This window comes from Colius striatus, chromosome 7, assembly GCF_028858725.1.
Source record: "Colius striatus isolate bColStr4 chromosome 7, bColStr4.1.hap1, whole genome shotgun sequence".
Classification (NCBI taxonomy): domain Eukaryota; kingdom Metazoa; phylum Chordata; class Aves; order Coliiformes; family Coliidae; genus Colius; species Colius striatus.
Window position 1 is genome coordinate 901,513 of NC_084765.1, and position 20,461 is coordinate 921,973.

Below are 20,461 nucleotides of genomic sequence, written 5' to 3' on the forward strand. Positions count from 1 at the left end.
CAGGGCGGTTGGGGATGAGCGCAGCGCCCCCCCCACCGCGGGGGATTGTGGGGGTTGTGGTTTGAAGGGCGTAGCGACGCTGTGGCGGGTCCATGGGCGGGGACTACAGCTCCCGGCGTGCAACGCGCTTTGCGCGTTGCACGCCGGGAGCTGTAGTCCCCGCCCATGAGGGAGCTGTGGAAGCGCCGCCCTTTCCCCCCCCCTCCCCTCATAAAGGGCGCTGAGGCCGTGACGACGCGGATCGGCTTTTATTGGGCCGTAAGCGGCTGAAAGGAGGTGGGTTGGGTTTAAACCTCGCCGGGCGGAGGAAAGCTTGTTGGGGATGTGTTTTGAAGGGGGTTTGTGCGACTTTATGGGTGTCCCTGTAAGGGCTGTGGGTCTGGGAGGTGAGGGAGGGGATGGCTTGAGGGAGTTTGGGGTTGGTGTGAGGGGCTCTTGGCTTCTGGGAGGGGTCTGGGTGAGGTTTAGGGGTTCTGGGATGTGCCTGAAGGGGTCTGGGAGGTGTCTGGGTGTCTCTGAGTCAGGTTTGGGGGCCCCGGGGGGGGTCTGGGGCCTGTCTGGGGGTCTCTGAATCAGGTTTGGGGGCTCTGAGATGTCCCTGAAGGGGACTGGGAGGTGTCTGGGTGTCTCTGAGTCAGGTTTGGGGGCTCTGGAATGTCCCTGGGGGGTCTGGGACCTGTCTGGGTGTCTCTGAGTCAGGTTTGGGGGCTCTGGGATGTCCCAGAGGGGGTCTGGGGCCTGTCTGGGTGTCTCTGAATCAGGTTTGGGGGCTCTGAGATGTCCCTGAAGGGGACTGGGAGGTGTCTGGGTGTCTCTGAGTCAGGTTTGGGGACGCAGGGATGTGGCTGAGGGTGTCTGGGACCTGCCTTGGGGTATCAGGGACCTGCCTGGAGGGTCTCTGGGTCAGGCTTTGGGGCTCTGGGATGTCCCAGAGGGGGTTTGGGACCTGTCTGGGTGTCTCTGAGTCAGGCTTGGGGGCTTGGGGATGTGGCTGAGGGGGTCTGGGACCTGCCTTGGGGTATCAGGGACCTGCCTGGGGGTCTATGGGTCAGGCTTGAGGGCTATGGTAGATGTCTGAGGGAGTCAGGGACCTGCCTGAGGGTCTATGGGTCAGGCTTGAGGGCTCTGGTAGATGTCAGAGGGAGTCTGGGACCTGCCTGGGGGTCTATGGGTCAGGCTTGAGGGCTCTGGTAGATGTCTGAGGGAGTCAGGGACCTGCCTGAGGGGCTCTGGGACTTGCTTGGGGATCTCTGGGTCTGTCCAGGGGGAGGTTTGAACCTGTCTGGAGGCTGTGGGTCTGGCCTGAGGGAGTTTTAAACCATCCTAGGGCCTGTGGGATCTGCCTGGGAGTCTCTGGGTCTGGCATGGGGGCTGCAGGACCCACCTGAGGGGCTCTGGGTCTGGTCTGAGGAAGTTTTGGACCTGCCTGGGGGCTGGAAGCCTGGCCTGAGGGAGTTTTAAGCCAGCCTGGGGGAGCCTTGGACCTGCCTGGGGGGCTCTGGGACCTTCCTAAGGATCAGCAGGCCAGGTCTGGGGTGGGCTGTGGGCCTGTCTGTGTGGACTATGGGTCTGAGTCTGGCTGGTAGGGGCTACAAGCCTGTCCCACGCAGGGAGCTGGGAAAGTTTTTGCCATCCTGGAGGGATTTGGGCAGCTCCAAGGAGAGCTGTGGTTACCCCCCCCCGACTCCCTTCAAGTTCAGTGGTGGCACAGGGGAGGGCAACCCAGCCTAGATCCTCTCTAACCCCGCTGCTCCTCCTCATCTTTCTGCAGCTCCTCCCTGCTGGTGGGCTCCGGCTGGTCGCTGTCCTTGTCCTCCTCGTCACCCTCGGAGCCCGGCTCGTCCGAGTCGTTCTCCTCCAGGTAGCGGTAGCCGTGCGGCTTGTGGCGGGGCCGGGGGATGCGGGGCAGGCGGTAGGGCACGCGCTGCCCCAGCTTGCGCTCCAGCCACAGGTACGCCCCTACCCCAGCCGCCAGAGTCAGCAGCAGGATGGAGAGCTTGGCCTGGGGCAGAGCAGAAGGCAGGGGTTGGCACGGCGGCACAGGGGGTGGCTGCCCCGTCCCGCCACGGCTGCGCTCACCTTCATGGGCAGCTCCGACCAGAGGTAGACGGCGAAGATGGCCAGCGCTTGCCACCAGTGGTAGATGGTGAAGACGAAGTCTTGGCGCTCTTTGCTCTCGTAGAGCATGCCCAGGAGGACTGTGCCAGGGGAGAACGAGCGTCAGCAGCCCCCTCCTGTGCCTGTGGCACCGGTGGCAGCTCCCAGCCACGACGGGCCTGTCCGGCTCCTCGTCAGTCTGAGGAGCCGGGGCGGAGGAGGCATCGAGGAGCTGAGGGGCACCCCCAGGGACCATCCCCTTACTCACTGCTGATGCCAGTCTTGTTGAGGGCACTCCCCGTGCCCCAGAGCACGGCGATGGCGTAGAGCAGCGGCGCCTGCTCCTCATCCCGGGGCTCGGGGGCCCAGCAGAAGAGGGTGACGAGGAGGGCGGCGTGGACGAGGGCCCCGGCCAGCAGCGGGACGTGGCGCCGCAGCCGCAGCGTGCAGAGGGCCAGGCTGGAGCAGGCGGAGGCCGAGGAGCCGTAGGCTGCCAGGAGGTACGCCAGCTTCTCCAGCCCCAGGGCGCACACGCCGTAGTTCTGCACCCAGGACAGGCTCGGTGTCACCCCTCCCGAGCCGTCCCCCGCGCTGCCGCCCCTCGAGCCGGCCCCGTGACCTACCAAGGAGAAGCCGGTGCAGACAAAGAGCACCTCGAAGCCGCTGTAGATGAAGAAGGGGAAGAGGTGGCGCAGGCGATAGTCCCTCATGTGCTTGAAGGGCAGCTGGAAGATGTTCCCCCAGCCGATGCTGCGCATGTCAATCTCCTCCGTGGGCCGGTACGCGGAGCCGCAGAGCAGCAGCACCTGCCAGGAGAGCCCAGGGCCACCACCATTACCAAACCATGCACTCACTAGAGGTCTTTTCCAACCTTAAGCTCCTCGAGTCCACCCCCCCCAGCTGTCCCTGCCTGTCCCCTGCCCGCCCTGGTGCTCACCAGCAGCATGGAGAGGAAGGCGCCCGCCATCAGGATGCTCTCCACGATGATGAGGCTGACGCTGCGCGGGAGGCTCTGCAGCACCGTCTTGTTGAAGCCGCTCAGTGTGCCGTGGCTCAGCGTCCCTGCCAGGGAAGGGCCCCACAGCAGTCACAGAGCCATGGGGTGGTGGGGGCTGGAAGGGCCCTGCAGAGCTCCTCCAGCCCCTGCTACAGCAGGTTCCCCCGGCTCAGGGGGCACAGGAACGTGTCCAGCTGGGGTTGGGAACCTCCTGAGAAGGAGCCTCCACACCCTCCCTGGGCAGCCTGGCACAGGGCTCCCTCCCCTCAGCACCAAAGGACTTTCTCCTCCTAGGCCAGGGGAGCTGTTTGTGTCCCAGCCTGTGCCCATCACCCCTTATGTCCCCCACAGCCCCCCCGGGGCTCTGCAGCCTGTAGGGCCTGAGCAGCGTTGCTGAGGTGCCCCTGAGCTCAGGCTTCTCTCCTGCAGCTGAGCAGCCCCAGGGCTGCAGCCTTTCCTCCTCACACACGTCCCAGCCCCTCAGCATCTCGGTGTCCCTGCACCGGCCTCTCTCCAGCACTTCCCTGTCCCTCCTGAGCTGGGGAGCCCAGCACTGGCCACAGGGCTCCAGATGAGGCCTCAGAGGGGCAGCAGAACCTCCCTCAACCTTCTGCCCACGCTGCCACGCCACGACCCCACGTGCTCACCGCAGTGCTTGACCCCGAAGAGCGTGTGGTTGAGCTGGTAGAGGTAGTTGTTGAGGAAGAACAACATGGGCATCTGGGCACAGACAAAGCTGAGCTGCGAGACGCAGAGGGAGCAGAGGCTCAGTGCTAGGCTGCCTGCTGCAGCCTCCCCCAGCCCGTGCCAGCCCTGTCCCACCGCTCTCTCACGTGGAAGCAGCCGTAGAAGATGCTCTGGAAGACGATGATGTAGGCGTTGCAGGCACCCCGCGGCGCCTGCCGCTGCTCCTGCACGTGCTCCTCCTTGTAGTTGACGTACTCGTAGTACTTCTGCGCCATCCTGCGTGCCACGCCGGGTCAGCTGGCACCCCAACCGTGCCCCCACCACCACTACCCAACCCTACCTGCCTTTACCTCGTGATGTAGTTGCCCATGGAAGCCCAGAGCGGCACGATGGCCACCCCGATGGCCACGGCGGACGGCACCAGCGTGAAGTAACGCTCCCAGTAGTTGCTGGAGACGAAGAGGGCGTAGACACCCACGGCCAGGAACATGGCCCACTTGGTGCCGAAGAACCTGCCGGGGTTGGGGTGGAAGGGGGACAGCGTGGGCGCCCGTGGCAGCGGCAGGCGGCGCGCCCGGCGGCCTGGAGCCTGCCCCCCGGGTACCTGATGAGGATGGGGGTGTACAGCAGAGCGGCCACGGGGGTGACGTTGATGCCCATCAGCACTTTCCGGTCGATATCCTCCAGCTGGATGTTGCTGTATTTCACTTCCCGGTACGTCTCGTCGTAGTGTAGGATCAGCTGCATCTGTAAGAGGCCTGCAGCGGGGAGGTCCTGTGGTTGTCACCCTCCAGCCACAGCTTCCCCCGGGCATCCCCCCCTCCCCTGCCCCCCAGGTGCCCCCCTGGCACGCTGTGGCGGGCAGGGCCGTACCCAGGTAGATGCCGTAGGTGAGGGTGCCGGCCAGGCTGGCTGCCAGCACGTTCTTGACCACCCCGAGGCGTTTGCGGCGGAAATACTTCTGCTCCTCCTCCTCCTCGTTGTAGTCCAGGTTGGCGCCCACAAAATCGTCCAGCTGTGGAGGGGGGCGTCAGCCACCCCCGGCCCAGGCTGTCAGCCCTAGGCAGGGTCGCCCTGGTCCCCACGAGTGACATTCCCCCCTCCCACCCTCTGACCTCACCTGTGTCTCCGGCCCCTCGCTGCCTGACCCATTGCCTGCCGCTGCCTTGGCTTCCTCCTGGTAGCAGCTGAGGTCTTTCTCCATCGCTGCCTCTGGGAGAAGGGGGGGGGGACTGGGAGCTTTCAGGGCTGGGGTGGCCCTGCCGGCACCCCAAAACCCTGCCCCTGTGTGTCCTGTACCCCCAGAGCTGCGCCCGTGTGCCCGGCGCCCTCAGACCCCGCACACACGTGTTTTGCGCTCCTCTGTCCCGCACCCCCAGACCCACCACCCGTGTCTTGCAACCCCCCCCCACGCCCTTGCACCCCAGTGCCCAGCAGCCCCAGCCCCCCTCAGCCCTGTGCCCAGCACCCCCAGCCCTGTGCCCAGCCCCCCTCAGCCCCCCCCAGCCCCTGCCCCCTGGGTACCTGGTGCCGGAGCTGCGCGGGGCGGAGCGGGAGCCGCTTCCTCTTTCGGATCGACCGGGCGGGCGGGACGGGGAGGGGGTTAAAGGAGCCGCTCCCGTCCCTTGTCGCCCCCAGGACACCCTGACCACTCCTGCACAGCACCCGTTGCACCCTCCAGCTCCCTGACTTCCCCTTGCACAGCACCCGCTGCACCCCTGCAGCACCCTGACCCCCCGCACCCACTGCACTTCCCAACACCCTGTCCCCACCCCCATCCGCTGAACCCTGCCTCCAGCACCCTTAACCATGCCCCCTGGCACCCTTTGCACCCCTCCAACACCCTGACCCCCCCCCCCCTTCCAGCACCCACTGCACCCCTCCATCACCTCCACCCCCTCCACATCCATTGCACTCCCCCCAGGACCCTGATCCTCTCTGCCATCCATTGCACCTTTGTGGGTGTCTCAGGTGAGCTGAAGGGTTGGGAATGGGCAGCCCTAGGGAGAGATGGGGAGGACACGTGGGGGTGCGTTGGGGAGGGGTCTGTGGGGTTCCTTGTGGGTTAGAGTGGCCCTGGGGGGTCAGAATGAGGGGTGTCTGTGGGATCCTCATGAGTCTGGGAGGTCCTTGTGAGCAGGATGAGTGGTGTCTGTGAGGTCCCCGAGGATCAAGGTTGGTGGTTTGGTGGCCATGGGGGAGGTCCCATCCCATCCCATCCCATCCCATCCCATCCCATCCCATCCCATCCCATCCCATCCCATCCCATCCCATCCCATCCCATCCCATCCCTTCTCCCCACAGAGGCGGGGCACAGTCCTGCCCGCCCCTGGCCACGGGGCTCGGCCACTGGCCCCACAGCATTTAGGAGGGACACCCCAAGCCTCAGCAGTGCCAGCCCAGCCCCGCTCTCCTCTTGCCACCACTCAACCCCCAGGTAGGCACCTCGGGGCCCCAGGGACCAGCCCCACGCAGGTGGAGGCCGTGGGGCACCGTGCCAGGTGGGTTCCCTCGGGGAAGGGAGGGTGTGTTGGGCACAGAGGGGAAAATAGGGGGGGGAATGTGGGATTCCAGCTCTGCCCCACAGCTCTGGGGGTGTCTGTGCACTGATGGAGCGATGCAGAGCCCCAGGGTGGGCTGTGGTGGGCTTGAGGGGTGACAGGCACAGGAAGATCTACTGGCCCAGGAGGAGAAAGTCCTTTGGTGCTGAGGTGAGGGAGCCCTGGCCCAGGCTGCCCAGGGAGGGTGTGGAGGCTCCTCAGGAGCTTCCCAACCCCACCTGGACACGTTCCTGTGCCCCCTGAGCCAGGGGAAGCTGCTGGGGCAGGGGCTGGGGCAGCTCTGCAGGGCCCTTCCAGCCCCCAGCACTCCGTGTTTGTGGGGTCTGTGCCCTGGCAGTGCCTGTGCCAGCTCCCACGGCCCCACGCCGGGGCTCTGACCCCCTCAGCAGGGTCGGTGGCCGAGGGCTGGTGGCCATCCCGGCACGTGGGGGAGGGCTGGGGAATCCCTGGCATCCCACAAGGAGCCTCTGGCAGCCTTGGCGGGGCTGAGTCAGCCGTGGCCAGCACAGCCCGGAGCCAGGCCGGGACGGTGCCCGGGGCAGCCCCGGCCGGTTTCGGGGTGCGGGTGTCTGGCTGCGGGGTGACTCCTCGTGACATCCCCCGCCGTGTCCCTCTCCCTGCCCAGCGTCACCGTGCTCGCAGACAGCTCCGACATGCAGCAGCCCCTGGAGCTCCCCGGGCAGCAGCCCCCGGGCCACGGCGACGCCGGGAAAGCCACCGGCTGCGTAGGGGGCGTCAGCAAGGGGCCGCTGATGAGCAGCATCGGATGGTGAGAGGAGGGAGACGGGCTGGTTGGGGTGAGGTGGGCAAGGGGGTGCTGGGGTGTCGGGGTGGGTGCTGCTGAAGGATGCTGAGGGATGAGCTCCGGCGAGTCCCTGGGCCACCACGCCCCAGCGACGGGGGGCCGCCGGGGACGGTGTCGCTGGAGGGGGCTGCGAGGGGAAGGTGCAGGGGGTTGTTGGACTCCCCGGGGGCTGTGGGGCTCCAGGTTGATGTGGGGCTGTGATGACAAGGGGCTGTGATGACAGGGAGCTCCTCTCCGGGGCCGGGCTGGGGCTGTGGTGCCTCTGACAGCCCTGTCCCTGCAGTGGCAACCCCTACGCGGGGCTGGTGAGCTGCCTGCGTGCAGCCTGGCTCTCGGGGAAGACGCGGCCCATGGAGTACAGGGTGGCTCAGCTGGAGGCCCTGGGGCGCTTCTTGGAGGAGAAGAAGCAGGACATCCTGGAGGCCATGGCTGCAGACATGGGCAAGGTGAGAGGGGGCCCCGTGCCGGTCGCTGGGGTCGTGTCTCTGGGACCCTTTGTACCCCCTTGTTTGGGTTTTCCATCCTCCCGGGTGTAGGGCTGGGGATCTGGGCATGGGGGACCCCTCCTCGGGGCCCTGCAGCCCCCTCGATGTGCTCCTGGGTCCCTGCAGAGCTCTCCAGAGCCAGGGCTAGCACACAGAGCACCACACTAGCCCCTGACTCCATGTGCCTAGAATCCCTTGGCTGGTGTGAGCTGGTGCTGAACCCGTGGTGCTGAGCTTCACCCATCACATCCGCCCCACCAGCGACTTCCTGGTGACCTCACGGCCCAGGATGCTCATCACCAGCCCAGGCACACCCGGGATTACCAGCCCTGTGCTATGTGCTGGCCTTGTACATTCCTCCCAGGGCTGCTGAGGGCCTCGTGGCACGGGACCTGGCTACAGCCCTGGCTATCACAGCACACTGGCAGTCTGCCGAGGAGGGGGGAGCATCCCCACCGTGTGTCCAGCAGCCCCAGCTCAGATCTTTCTGTCTGCTTTAAGACCCTTTTCTCCCTCCCTAGTGCAGAATGGAATCGTGGGATGCTGGGGTGGGCAGGCCCCTGCAGAGCTGCCCCAGCCCCTGCTCCAGCAGCTTCCCCTGGCTCAGGGGGCACAGGAACGTGTCCAGCTGGGGTTGGGAACCTCCTGAGGAGCCTCCACAGCCTCCCTGGGCAGCCTGGGCCAGGGCTCCCTCCCCTCAGCACCAAAGGACTTTCTCCTCCTGGGCCAGGGGAGCTGTTTGTGTCCCAGCCTGTGCCCATCACCCCTTATGTCCCCCACAGCCCCCCCTGGGGCTCTGCAGCCTGTAGGGCCTGAGCAGCGTTGCTGAGGTGCCCCTGAGCTCAGGCTTCTCTCCTGCAGCTGAGCAGCCCCAGGGCTGCAGCCTTTGCTCCTCACACACGTCCCATCCCCTCAGCATCTCGGTGTCCCTGCCAGGCTGGGCAGGGTTTCTGGGGGCTGGCTTGCCCTGGTGCAGTCTCAGGCATCTCCCCTGGTAGTGGTGAGACCTGCAGGACTGTGGGTGCCTTGGCCTTTGCCCTGCTGCCCTCTGTAATTACCCTGTTTGTTTGGGGTGAGGGCCTTGTTCTTCAGCTGATAGGCAGCAGCGTCCTTCATCTCTAATTGGGGGTAATTAAAGCTGCTTGTGTGGTAATAGGCTTGTTATGCAGCCAGGCCTGGGTAATTAGCTGGACAATCCCCTGCCTGACTACCCAAGGTGGGTGCCTGGCCCCTGGCGCTGCCGGTTCCTCTCTGCAGAGGGCTGAAGGCACTTGGGTGACCTCAGCCTCATTGTCCCATCAAAAATCTTCACAGCTCATCTCCACCAGTGATTTCTTCATCCTCCCACTGATGCAACTGTTAGCCTGGCAGTGCCTGCTGAGCCCCCACATCGCCCAGCAGCACCGAGTGCTCGGCACCCCAAGGGCCTTGAGTGGGGCTGGGTGCTGGAGCACAGGGAGGCTGGTGCCCAGGGGCCACCGACCTCACTTCCCAGCCCCAGTCGGGGTGTTTGGGAGCATTGATTTAAGGAAGCTGGGGAAGGGGCTGGAACACAAGTGTGCTGGAGAGGCTGAGGGAATGGGGGCGTCCAGCCTGGAGGAGGCTGAGGGCAGACAGGAGCACTCTCTGACACTCTCTGACAGGAGGTAGAGGGTCTGGGTCAGTCTCTTTTCCCACTTTACAAGCAACAGGACAAGAGGAAAGGGGCTGCAGCTGCCCCAGGGCAGGCTGGGGTTGGAGCTGAGGCTGACCTGTTTCCCTGAGAGGGGTGTCAGCCCCTGTGCCAGGCTGCCCAGGGAGCTGGGGGAGTGCCCAGCCCTGGAGCTGAGGTGCTTAGGGCCATGGGTCAGTGCTGGGCTGGGTGTTGGGATGGGCTCCAGCAGCTCCAAGGCCTTTCCCAACCCTCTGTGGTTCTATGATGGAGGGATCCCCACCCAGGGATGATGGTTCTGGGTCAGCTGAGTCCAAAGGATGTTGTGGTGGAGGGGGCTGAACACGGCTTTGCAGGGCAGCAGCTTCGCTTCTCCCGCTCTCCAGGGCCTTGGAGGGGTGTTACCCAAAGTGCTGTGTTACCTTGTGGTGTTTCCACACCTCTGCTGCAAGAGGGGCCCTGAGCTGAGTGCAGGACCGTGGCTGTGGCAGCAGAGAGACCCAGCACGGGCAGGCACAGCCTCTGCAGCCCTTCTGGCAGCCCACTACCAAGTCTCTGCCTGTCCAGTTGTTTCCCGTTGGGATGATCTATCTTGGAGAAACCTGTTTCATTCCCTGCTCTGGGTGTCTCCCCTGACCCACCTCACCCATCCGTGTGCCGGCTCGGGGCAGGAGCCCTGGGAGCTCTGGGGGGGGTTTCCCTGGGCTGGGAGCCCATTGGTGCTCAGCTGAGCTGTTTAATCCCACAGTTGCTGCTCTTCCTGTTTGAACAAAGCAAGGTCTCGAGTCCAGCTGCTGTTCACGGGCTACTGGAGTGGGCTGAGGGCTTTGTGGCTCCAGGTGGCTGGGACACGGGAGCACTGGCCCACCCCAGGTCTGCAGCATCGAGCTGTCTCCTCTGACCCCAGTACCACAGCTCCTGGAGCTCCCAGAGCTCTGCTGGCCTTAGTCCTCCCTTGGCTCAGGGCTGGGTGAGCAGCTCAGGGGTGCTGAGCTCAAGAGGCTGCTCAGTCTGGGTGAAGACATTAAATATTGGTTTGGTGTTTTTTTTACCTCTGGACAAATACCTGTTCCCATAAAATTCCAGAGTCTGGGGTTGCAGGAGGTGAGAGCATCTCCTGCTTCACCTGCCCCCCAGCTTTGCCTGCTCGTGGTGGGCAGGGGAGGGGGGTGGGAGTGGGGTGAGAGGGGTCAGTGTTGGGGTGATGCTGACAGGTTGTCTGTCCCCAGCCGTCCTTTGAGGCTTACTTCACCGAGATCCTCCTCTGCAAGAATGAGCTCAACAGTGCCCTGAACAACCTGTCCCACTGGATGAAGGACGAGCACGTGGACAAGAGTCTGGTAGGGCAGCAGCCCTGGGCTGACCTGGGAAGGGAAGGGGGAGAGCTGCTGGTGGCGAGGAGCACCGTGTGCTCTGCGGAAGGCAGCCAGGCCGTCACCTCTCTTGCAGGTGTTGCAGCTGGACTCGGCCTTCATCCGCAAGGACCCGTACGGGGTGGTGCTCATCATCTCCCCCTGGAACTACCCCATCCACCTCTTCCTGGTGCCCCTCATCGGGGCCATCGCTGCCGGTGAGCTGAAGCCAGACCCCGACCCTGACGGGCACCCTGTGCCCAGGGCTGTCGCTGTGTCACTGCTCTGACCTCCCGTGGATCTCCCCCCAGGTAACTGCGTCATCATCAAACCCTCTGAGATAGCCAAGAACACTGAGAGACTCATTGCTGAAGTTCTGAGCTGCTACTTGGACAATGTAAGAGGCCCTCCCCGCCTTTGTCCCTGCCCCAGGGACACCCATCCCTGTGTCGGGGTGCCTTGGGTGCTGCTCCACCTCCTTCCTCCCCGCTGAGCTGCAGATGCCCTTGGTGGGAATGGGCACGGGGCGGCCCGTGGAGACTCTGACAGTGTGGGACTCTTCCTCTTGTGCCCCAGGACTGCTTTGCTGTGGTGACTGGTGGAGTGCAGGAGACCACCAGGCTGCTGGAGAACAAGTTTGACTACATCTTCTTCACCGGTATGTCCCGGGGGCCAGAGCAGAGCCCTGCCTGGCTTTGTGCAGTGAGGAAGAGGGATTCCCCCTAGACACCCACCCTGAGAAGACAGGGATGGAGCAGGGGTGGGGATCTGGTGCCGGGATCTGCCGGGGGACCCAGGCTGTGAGGCCGTGGCGGGCTTTGGCTCGTTTCCCCATCGCCGGCTGCCCAGCGCGGTGCTGAGCTGGTGGGATCCTCGCCGTGACGCCCCTTTTGCCGTCCCTCAGGCAGCCCCTCGGTGGGGAAGGTGGTGATGATGGCTGCCGCCCGGCACCTGACGCCGGTGACGCTGGAGCTGGGGGGCAAGAACCCCTGCTACGTGTCCGACTGCTGCGACGTGCAGAACGTGGCGCGGCGCGTGGCCTGGGGCCGCTTCTTCAACGCGGGGCAGACCTGCGTGGCACCCGACTACGTGCTCTGCAGCCTGGAGACGCAGGAGAGGCTGATGCCCGCCCTGCGCCAGGCCATCACCGAGTTCTTCGGCTCCAACCCCCGAGACTCGCCCGACTTGGGCCGCATGGTCGGGGAGGAGCAGTTCCGCCGCGTGCGGGCGCTGCTGGGCAGCGGCCGCCTGGCCATCGGCGGACACACGGACGAGCGGGAGCTCTACATCGGTGAGGGCGCGGGGACGGGGCGCTGCTGGGGGCCACGGGGCACCCCCTGCACCCCTGACCCGGGGCTGTTTTCCCCTTCCCCGCAGCCCCCACGGTGCTGGCGGACGTGCTGCCCACCGAGCCTGCGATGCAGCAGGAGATCTTCGGGCCCGTCCTGCCCATCGTCGTCGTGGGCAGCATGGACGAGGCCATCGACTTCATCAACAGCCGCGAGCGGCCGCTGGTCATCTACGCCTTCTCCTCGGACAGCAAGGTGTGTGTGGGGCACGGGCCACAGCTGGGCTGCCACTCCAGCCCGTTTCCCCTCGTGCTGTCACTCGTCACTGGGGGGCAGAGCCCGGCCTCCAGCTCCCTGCTGCAGCCTCCTGTGCGGGAGTGTCAGAGAGTGCTCCTGTCTCCCCTCAGCCTCCTCTTCTCCAGCCTCAACACCCCCATTCCCTCAGCCTCTCCCCAGCACCCTTGTGCTCCAGCCCCTTCCCCAGCTCCAGACCCTTCCCCAGCTCCAGCCCCTCAGTGTCCCTCTGGCAGCGAGTGAGGGGCCCAGCACTGAGCACAGCCCTGGAGCTGCAGCCTCCCAACACAGGGGGACAATCCCTGCCCTGCTCCTGCTGCCACCCCCTTGCTGATCCCAGCCAGGATGCCGCTGGCCTTCTTGCCCCTCTGGGCATGCTGCTGGCTTCTCTTCACCCCCCTCAGCCCCTTTCCCTCCAGCAGCTTCCCAGCCCCTTGGTCCCAGCCTGGCGCTGTGCCTTGGGTTGCTGTGACCCAAGGGCAGGACCCAGCACGTGCCCTTGGGCAACCTCATCCAACTGGCCTCATACAATTGGGTGAGGGGAAGTGGGGCTTGTGGGGGATGCTTGACACGTGCTGCCCACAGAGTCAGGGTGTGAGAGCCACCCCCAGCTGCTCCATTTCCCTCCCAGGTGGTGAACCAGGTGCTGGAGCGGACGAGTAGCGGCAGCTTCTGCGGCAACGACACCCTGATGCACGTGACACTGACCTCGCTGCCCTTCGGTGGCATCGGTAGGTCCAGACCCCACAACCTGCCCCTGGCCAGCGGGGTGGGATCCTGCCCCTGGGGCCTGAGCCACGCTGAGTCAGGGTCCTGGGGAGATGTGGCACCCTGTGTCAGCCCTTGCAGCCCCATTTCTGCTGCTCTCCTGTGGAGCTCCACGAGGTTCCTCCCTCTCCCTGTTTGCTGTCCCAAGCTCAACGTTCTCCGAGTATGTGCAACGAAAAGGTTGGGAAAGCTGCACCACTTGGTGGTTTCTCTGGCATTTCTGAGCAGCACAGGCACTCTGAGGGGATTTTGTGCCAGGGCTGGTACCTGCCCTGCTCAGGCTGACCCAGGGGCTCCCCACATGCTGCTCTCTTTAGTCTACTCCGTTGTGATGTACTTGTGGGTCAGTGAGCTTCCCCCTGCAAACAGCCTCAGCATCCCTCAGGAGTGTGGGCTCATCCCCTCTTTTAGGACTAAGTAGTAGGAGTAAAACACTTCTAAATGCCTGGAGAGCCTGCCTGTGGTCACGTGGGGATCCTCCTGGGCCAAGAGGGAGAGTTGCTGCTCTCCAGGGACCACAACAATTCTTTTCTTAGGTCAAAAGCGAGGTCTGCCCAGCCTGGCTTGTGGCATTGTCTGGGACAGAGCATGGCAGTGCCTTCTTCTCGTGATGTTTCCCCTTCCCCAATCTCCTGGTTTCTCCTCCAGAATATTCTCTAGAGGGGAGGGGAAACACCCCAAACAAATGTCAGTTTTAGTGCTCAAAACGTAACAGGGCACCCCAACAGCAAAGCACAACTAATTCCTCACCTGACTGTGGCTCAGGGAGCAATTTTTGGTGGTTCCCACACCGTAACTTATCTTAATGGGAATGACTCAGGCCAACTGCCTCCAGATGATGAGCTGTGGAGGTGTTTTATGGCAGCCCGCTCGGGTGACGGGTCCTGGAGTCACCGGGGAGAGGCGGCGCTTGCCAAAGCTTCCCTGGTGGCTCAGATGGGAGCTCACTGCGCTGTCAACCACGGTGGGCGACCTCGAGCTGAAACCAGCCACGGGAATGGGATGAACTGGCGCTGCCAACGTGGCTTCGGGTCTGAAGAGCTGCAGGAAGCAGCTGGTGCTTGTAGGGGCTGCGTCGGCAGCTCCCGCCCGTGAGACAGAGCCAGCACAGAAGAGAACTGAGCCTTGTAGACACAGCAGAGCTGGTGGAGGTTGGTTAAAAAGTGACACCTTGGGAGCTGCAGAAGGATTGTCTGGGCTGAGCAGACGTAGAGAGCTGGGAGAGGCACGCAGGAGGGTGAGGTCTCCTCTGCCGACAGCAGGACTTTGCACGAGAGGAGCCCGGGAAGCGTCCACCACGGGCTGCGGATTCACGGCAGGGTCCCCGTGGTGACTTCAGCCCCGTTGCTGTGTGTTGTAGGGACCAGTGGCCTGGGGAAGTACCACGGCAAGTTCTCCTTCGACACCTTCTGCCACCAGCGCGGCTGCCTCCACCGCAACATGGGCCTGGAGGCCCTCAACGCCCCGCGCTACCCGCCCTACACCCCCCAGAAGCTGGGGCTGCTCACGGCCGCCTTCCAGATCAAGCGCAAGGGCACGTGCACCCTGCTCTGAGGGCAGGGACTGAGGAAGGAGTGGGGATGCAACACCTCCCTCCCTGCGAGGCTGGTGTCCACCTCAGCACCCGTCCCCTCTGCCCTCGCCACGGCCTCGCTGTCCCCCCACGGCAGGGATGGAGTCTCCTCGCTCTTCCTCGCTGCCTTTGCTCCAGACTGTTTGCCAGGACACTCCTGAGGAGGCCCAAAGCTCTTTTTCTTGCCTCATCCTTCTCTTCCCACCAGAGAAACATTCCCCCCCTGGGGCTGAGGCCCCACAGTCAGCCCCACCTCCCCTTCCATGGACCTTTCCTCTGGTGGCCCTCGCTCCCTCCTCTCTTGCTTTTCCCTCTGTGTAACCCTGTCTGTAGTAAAGCCTTTGCACTGAGCAATCCTGCCTCACCTCGTGTCTCCTGGGGCAGCCCAGCTCTGGGGGTGGCTGCCCAGAGACCCCCCCCCCCCACCATCCCCATCCTGCCAGTGCCACCCTCAGCCACACCACTGGAGTGGTTGTGTCCCACCTCCGCTGCGCTGTGCCCGCTGGCTGCCTGGCAGCGGGGTGCCCCAGGCAGGATTCTGGGCTGAGTTTTGCATCCCAAGTGGTTTGGGCTGGAGCAGGGCCAGTGGTGATGTGTGGCAGGGCAGACAGCCAAGGGGCAGAGCAGGAAGCTGGCAGGCTGCCCCCAGAGGAGGAGACAGCAGGTTGTAGTGGAGACTTGGGTTGCCTGCACCCTGCCTGCACCCCCGGCCCCACGGCTCAGCAAGGTCCTGGCTGTGGTTTCAAGGTGCTGACCAGGCTCCTTGAGGCCACCTCCTCTGGGTGAAGCAGCCTGTTAGCTGCCAAGGTGCCATGGCCAGCCCTGAGCTGCTCCCTCAGGGCCATGGAGACTGGCAGCATCTCCCCACAGCCTGGCACCCAGCAGCTCCCTGGGGGTGATGATGGTGGCGATGCTGATGGAAAGGGAAGAGTGGACAGCAGTGCCATGAGGTGAGAAGGGGTGGAAGGGAGGCAGGTGGGCTCTGGTGTGGTGGGGTGATGTGGGGCTCCTCTCCCTCATTGCAGGCCAGGCTGGGGCTGTAATCCCTCTGATACCTCTGTCCCACAGCAGGAGCTGGTGAGCTGCCTGCAAGCAGCCTGGCTCTCAAGGAGGACACAGCCCACGGAGTACAGGGTGGCTCAGCTGGAGGCTCCTGGGAGGAGAAGCAGCAGGACATCCTGGAGGCCACGGCTGCAGACACGGGCAAGGTGAGAGAGGGCTGGGAACTGGGGGCTCAGGGGCTGGAGGGCCTGCCTGCACAGAGGGTTGATGTGATGCTCCAGTGGAGCTTCACCCCGTGTTGGGTGTTCCTTCTCTGTTCTGGACTCCAGGAGCTCAAAAGGGCTTTTCAAACCCTAACTATTCTCAGAGACAGGTTGGGCACCTCCTCCCATCCTCTCCCTGGTAGCTGCTGCTTCTTTCTTTTGTGGTACCAGGCTCTGGGTCTCTCTGGTCTCCTCTTATAGAGCCCCACACAGACCCTGGCACCAGCCCCACATCTCCAGCCCCCCACCCACCCCAGCAGCCTGATGGCTCCTGACTGTGCTTCCTCATCTGCCCGAGGTTCCCTTTTCCTTGGAAGAGACACCCAACACATCTGTGCCTGTGCCATAAGCTTTCTCCCAGATTCCACCTTGGTCTTCCTCCTGCTGATGTGCCAAGCCACGGGCCTGTGCTGCTCCCACGCTCCCCCACCCCTCAGGTTCCCTCCATCTCCTCCTGCCCCGCTGGGCACAACCTCTGGAAGCCTTTGCCTCCTGCTCTCCCCCTTTCCCAGGCTGAGCAGCGGTGGATCTCCTCCCTGCTCTCTCAGCTCACTCTGCCCAAAAACACCCTGCACAAACAGCCCCCAAAATCTGCACCTTCCCTTTTCCCCCCCTTTTCCTCCCTTTGCCACCTGGGTGCTGGGACATGCCCCCAGCCCCTCGCTCCCCCATCCCTCCCCGTCCCCTCTCCCGCCAGCCTGAGCCCCGCAACACACACGCTGCCGCCGCGGCCACGCCCCCTCTCGCACCCGCCCAATCGCCGCCCGCCCCGCGGCCGGAACAGCCAATAGGAGAGCGAGCCCTTCGCCCCAAGCCCCGCCCCCTCCCCTAAGCAACGCCCCTCCGGGTGCGCGGTGACGCGGCCGCTCGCGCATGCGCAGTGCGCGCCGGGGGCCGGGCCGCGGGCAGGACGGCCGGTCCTTGGGGGAGGTGAGCGGGGAGAGGCCGGGGGGCGGCCCGCGGGCCCCGCCGCGGCCCCGGGAGCTCGGGGTGGCTCCTGGCGGCCCCCGAACACCACGCCTGAGGGAGAGACGGCCGGCCCCGCCGGCTGCGGGGCGCCCGGGGGTCAGGGCGGCTCGGTCATGGGGCCTGCGGGGGTCACTGGGGGGTTGGGGCCTGGGGAGCGGGGGGAGCCGCTTGGGCCCTGGGGGCCGTGGGGGAAGGACAGCCGGGCCCGCTGCTGGGGGGCGATGGGACGTAGGAGTCCGTCTGGGAGGGGGTCCTGGGTGTGGAGGGAACGGGGCGCCCGGGGTCGGTTTGGGGCGGGGGGTGGATACGATGTGTGGGTCTGTTTTGGGAGGGATTTAAAGCACCTGAGTGTCGTGAGGGGGAGCAGAGGATGCCTTGGACTGTGCCTGTGTGCCTTGGAGCGGGGAGAGGGTATGACGGGGGTCTGTGGGGCACGGGGGGCGTGACGGGGCATCTGTGTCCTTGTTGGGGGTGGCAAACCTCTGTCCCTCGCAGGGAGGGGGAGGATAGGTGGGTGCCTTGCAGGAGGAGGGGGCCTGGGTCTCTTCTGGCGGGGGGTCGGGAGGCCCAGCTCCCCGGTGGGAAGGGGGGCCCAGACCCCCCAGTAGGTTGCTGGGCTGGCAGCGAGCGTCAGGCTGGGCCCCTCTGCAGCAGGACTAGACATGGCGGCGCTGCGTCTGCTCTACCGGGCTGCCCACGCAGGTGAGGGTCACCCTGAGCCCCCCAAGCCCCCCTGTCCTCTAGCCAAAGCACCCCTGACCCCTCTCTCTGTCTGTCCCCTTCCCCCAGGCTCACCAGCCCCTCTGGGCTACCTGCGTCTGCTCAGCACCAGCCCCCTGAGGGACACCTACAGTGAGTAGGGCTGTGCTGGCCTCCCATCCCCTGCACCCAAACCAGCCCCCCCTGCACCCATGGCACCCCAAACACACCCAAACCAGCCCCCCCTGCACCCATGGCACCCCAAACACACCCAAACCAGCCCCCCTGCACCCATGGCACCCCAAACACACCCAGACCAGCCCCCCTGCACCCATGGCACCCCAAACACACCCAAAACAGCCCCCCTGCACCCATGGCACCCCAAACACACCCAGACCAGCCCCCTGCACCTCCAAACCCCCCACCCCAAACCCACCCAGACCAGCCCCTCTGCACCCATGGCACCCCAAACCCACCCAGACCAGCCCCCCTGCACCCATGGCACCCCAAACACACCCAGACCAGCCCCCCTGCACCTCCAAACCCCCCACCTCAAACACACAGCACCTCAACCCACTCAGATCAACCCCCTTGCACCCAGAGCATCCCAAACCACCTGCACCCAAACCCACCCACAGCACCCCAAAACACCCACTCTCCCAGTATCCAGCGTACCTGAACACACCCAGAGCACCTCAAGCCACCTACACCCATCCCACCACCCAAACCCACCCAAATCAACCCCTCTGCACCCCCAAACCACTCACCTCAAACCCCCAGCACCCAGAGCACCCCCAACCCATCCAGACCAACCTCCCTGCACCCCCAAACCACTCACCCCCAGCACCCAGAGCACCCTCTTCCCACCTCCTTTCTCCTCCTGTCCCAAGGCTGCCTCCGCACAACCCTCTCGCTCGGGGTGGGCACAGCACGTGTCAGGGGTGTCACAGGGTGGGCACAGCTTCCTGAGCCCCTGAGGGGTGGGCAGAGGGTGGGCACAGCCTCCCCCTGCCCGCAGAGTACGTCAATGTCCAGGAGCCGGCCATGGACATGCGTTCCATCACGGACCGGGCTGCGCAGACCCTGCTGTGGACGGAGCTCATCCGAGGTGAGTCCTGGAGCTCCCTGGGTGCCCCTGGGGGTGCCAGCCTCCCCCCAGACCTGCTCTGACCCTCCCCTCTCCGTTTCCCAGGCCTGGCCATGACTCTGAGTTACCTTTTTCGGGAGCCGGCCACCATCAACTACCCGTTTGAGAAGGGTCCCCTGAGCCCGCGCTTCCGGGGGGAGCACGCGCTGCGGCGCTACCCCTCAGGGGAGGAGAGGTGCATCGCCTGCAAGCTCTGTGAGGCCGTGTGCCCTGCACAGGTCAGCCCTCCTCTGCCCCTGGGCTGGGCCCTGGGGAGGCTGCAGCTCCAGGGCTGGAATCAGCGCTGGGCCCCTCACTCGCTGCCACAGGGACAGTGAGGGGCTGCAGCTGGGGAAGGGGCTGGAGCACGAGGGTGCTGGGGAGGGGCTGAGGGAATGGGGGTGTGGAGGCTGTAAAAGAGGCTGAGGGCAGACAGCAGCACCCTCTGACACTCCCTCACAGGAGGCTGCAGGGAGCTGGGGTCAGGCTCTGCTCCTGAGTGACAGGACCCGAGGAAAGGGGCTGCAGCTGCCCCAGGGGAGGTTGAGGTTGGAGCTGAGGCTGAACTGTTCCCCTGAGAGGGGTGTGAGCCCCTGTGCCAGGCTGCCCAGGGAGCTAGGGCAGTGCCCAGCCCTGGAGGGACTCCACAGCCCTGGGTCAGTGCTGGGCTGGGCAGGGGCTGGGCTCCAGCAGCTCCAAGGGCTTTTCCACTCAACCAGTTCTATGGTTGTGGGACCTTGTTACGACATCCAGCCCCACAGCCCAGGGTGGGGAGCAAAGGGCTGGTGCTGAGGCTCCTCTCAGCACGGGGCTGGGCTCAACACCTGCAGCCTCACCACCCCACGGCCTCCAGCTCCCCACTTTTGCCCCAGAAGCTGAGGGTTTGGGAGGCAGGACCCAGAGCAGCCACCCCCTGCAGCTGAGCAAGGAGAGGAGGGGCACAGGAGCCCAGGCAGGGGGGTGTCAGTCTCTTCCCAGCCATGAGCCACAGGACAAGGGGAAAAGGGGCTGCAGCTGCCCCAGGGGAGGTTGAGGCTGGAGCTGAGGCTGAGCTGTTTCCCTGAAGGGGTGTCAGCCCCTGTGCCAGGCTGCCCAGGGAGCTGGGGCAGTGCCCAGCCCTGGAGGGACCCCAGAGCCGTGGTGCTGAGGTGCTGAGGCCGTGGCTCAGCGCTGGGCTGGGCAGGGGGTGAGCTCCAGCATCTCCAAGGCCTTTCCCAACCCAAACGATCCTGTGATGGGAGTGATCCTCCTGCAGCTGGGGGTGTTTGTTTCCCCAGAGCAGGGGCTGATGGTGTTTTCCCCTCCATCTCCCCACCACAGGCCATCACCATCGAGGCCGAGCCCCGCGCCGACGGCAGCCGCCGCACCACCCGCTACGACATCGACATGACCAAGTGCATCTACTGCGGCTTCTGCCAAGAGGCCTGTCCCGTGGATGCCATCGTGGAGGTGAGCCAGGGCCCTGCGGCAGCCAGACCCCCTCCCTCCCTCCCTCCCTGCCCCGGCTGAGTGAAGGCAAACCCTCTCCCACCCCATCAAGGGCCCCAACTTCGAGTTCTCCACCGAGACGCACGAGGAGCTGCTGTACAACAAGGAGAAGCTGCTCAACAACGGCGACAAGTGGGAGGCCGAGATCGCTGCCAACATCCAGGCTGACTACCTGTACCGGTGACGCCCCCTGCCCGCCTCCTCCCCTCCCCTCCCCTCTCCCCAAATAAACGGGCTCGGGGGTTGGAGCTTTCTGCCTCCCCCCACCTCACCCGCGCTGGAGGCGCCGGCCCCTTCCTCACCCTTTCTCCGTGTCTCTTCCTTTGCAGCGCCGGGGCTGGGGAAGGGGGTTGAG

General features: G+C 65.0%; 3 protein-coding genes across 12 annotated transcripts; 2 read left to right on the forward strand and 1 right to left on the reverse strand.

Moving 5' to 3' along the window:
• Positions 1-233: 233 nt before the first annotated feature.
• On the reverse strand, positions 234-5,513 carry UNC93B1 (unc-93 homolog B1, TLR signaling regulator). Of its 4 annotated transcripts, none has more exons than XM_062000601.1 (11): positions 5,306-5,513; positions 4,902-4,993; positions 4,655-4,796; positions 4,132-4,555; positions 3,928-4,057; positions 3,742-3,835; positions 3,035-3,159; positions 2,721-2,903; positions 2,366-2,639; positions 2,080-2,198; positions 234-2,002 (listed from the first exon to the last, which is right to left on the reverse strand). In XM_062000601.1, exons 2-11 carry the CDS (start codon positions 4,983-4,985, stop codon positions 1,739-1,741), a joined length of 1,839 nt encoding a protein of 612 aa, XP_061856585.1. In that variant the 5' UTR covers positions 4,986-4,993; positions 5,306-5,513; the 3' UTR covers positions 234-1,738. The 4 variants fall into 4 exon arrangements, with proteins under 4 accessions (XP_061856585.1, XP_061856586.1, XP_061856587.1 ...); XM_062000602.1 differs by lacking the exon at positions 5,306-5,513 and having other exon boundaries at positions 4,132-4,293; positions 4,386-4,539; positions 4,902-5,030; XM_062000603.1 differs by lacking the exon at positions 5,306-5,513 and having other exon boundaries at positions 4,132-4,293; positions 4,386-4,555; positions 4,902-4,999.
• LOC104558226 (aldehyde dehydrogenase family 3 member B1-like) lies at positions 4,403-14,435 on the forward strand. 4 transcript variants are annotated; one of them, XM_062000605.1, is made up of 11 exons: positions 4,407-4,495; positions 6,086-6,218; positions 6,968-7,111; positions 7,431-7,593; positions 10,513-10,623; positions 10,733-10,853; positions 10,947-11,032; positions 11,212-11,293; positions 11,540-11,926; positions 12,013-12,179; positions 12,850-14,435. In XM_062000605.1, exons 3-11 carry the CDS (start codon positions 6,996-6,998, stop codon positions 13,405-13,407), a joined length of 1,791 nt encoding a protein of 596 aa, XP_061856589.1. In that variant the 5' UTR covers positions 4,407-4,495; positions 6,086-6,218; positions 6,968-6,995; the 3' UTR covers positions 13,408-14,435. The 4 variants fall into 4 exon arrangements, with proteins under 4 accessions (XP_061856591.1, XP_061856589.1, XP_061856592.1 ...); XM_062000606.1 differs by having other exon boundaries at positions 4,413-4,495; positions 6,086-6,282; XM_062000607.1 differs by lacking the exon at positions 6,086-6,218 and having other exon boundaries at positions 4,403-5,752.
• A 2,260-nt stretch (positions 14,436-16,695) lies between these two features.
• Positions 16,696-20,407, forward strand: NDUFS8 (NADH:ubiquinone oxidoreductase core subunit S8). Of its 4 annotated transcripts, none has more exons than XM_062000639.1 (7): positions 16,696-16,754; positions 17,445-17,495; positions 17,583-17,645; positions 18,511-18,600; positions 18,685-18,857; positions 19,939-20,067; positions 20,159-20,407. In XM_062000639.1, exons 2-7 carry the CDS (start codon positions 17,456-17,458, stop codon positions 20,288-20,290), a joined length of 627 nt encoding a protein of 208 aa, XP_061856623.1. In that variant the 5' UTR covers positions 16,696-16,754; positions 17,445-17,455; the 3' UTR covers positions 20,291-20,407. The 4 variants fall into 4 exon arrangements, with proteins under 4 accessions (XP_061856623.1, XP_061856624.1, XP_061856626.1 ...); XM_062000640.1 differs by having other exon boundaries at positions 16,719-16,754; positions 17,448-17,495; XM_062000642.1 differs by lacking the exon at positions 16,696-16,754 and adding an exon at positions 16,763-16,889.
• The last annotated feature ends 54 nt before the right edge of the window (positions 20,408-20,461 follow it).

What these genes read in the sequence shown, in the direction of transcription:
- UNC93B1 (XM_062000601.1), bottom strand. Translation starts at nt 4,985, where the DNA reads ATGGAGAAAGACCTCAGCTGCTACCAGGAGGAAGCCAAGGCAGCGGCA. An exon ending in TCTGCACCGGCTTCTCCTTG is followed by an intron (nt 2,640 to 2,720) that starts GTAGGTCACGGG and finishes TCCTGGGTGCAG; the next exon opens with AACTACGGCGTGTGCGCCCT. An exon ending in GGTCGGAGCTGCCCATGAAG is followed by an intron (nt 2,003 to 2,079) that starts GTGAGCGCAGCC and finishes GCTCTGCCCCAG; the next exon opens with GCCAAGCTCTCCATCCTGCT.
- NDUFS8 (XM_062000639.1), top strand. Translation starts at nt 17,456, where the DNA reads ATGGCGGCGCTGCGTCTGCTCTACCGGGCTGCCCACGCAG. An exon ending in CTACCGGGCTGCCCACGCAG is followed by an intron (nt 17,496 to 17,582) that starts GTGAGGGTCACC and finishes CCCTTCCCCCAG; the next exon opens with GCTCACCAGCCCCTCTGGGC. An exon ending in CCCCCTGAGGGACACCTACA is followed by an intron (nt 17,646 to 18,510) that starts GTGAGTAGGGCT and finishes CCCTGCCCGCAG; the next exon opens with AGTACGTCAATGTCCAGGAG.
- LOC104558226 (XM_062000607.1), top strand. Translation starts at nt 6,996, where the DNA reads ATGCAGCAGCCCCTGGAGCTCCCCGGGCAGCAGCCCCCGGGCCACGGC. An exon ending in TGGCTGCAGACATGGGCAAG is followed by an intron (nt 7,594 to 10,512) that starts GTGAGAGGGGGC and finishes GTCTGTCCCCAG; the next exon opens with CCGTCCTTTGAGGCTTACTT. An exon ending in CCTTCTCCTCGGACAGCAAG is followed by an intron (nt 12,180 to 12,849) that starts GTGTGTGTGGGG and finishes TTTCCCTCCCAG; the next exon opens with GTGGTGAACCAGGTGCTGGA.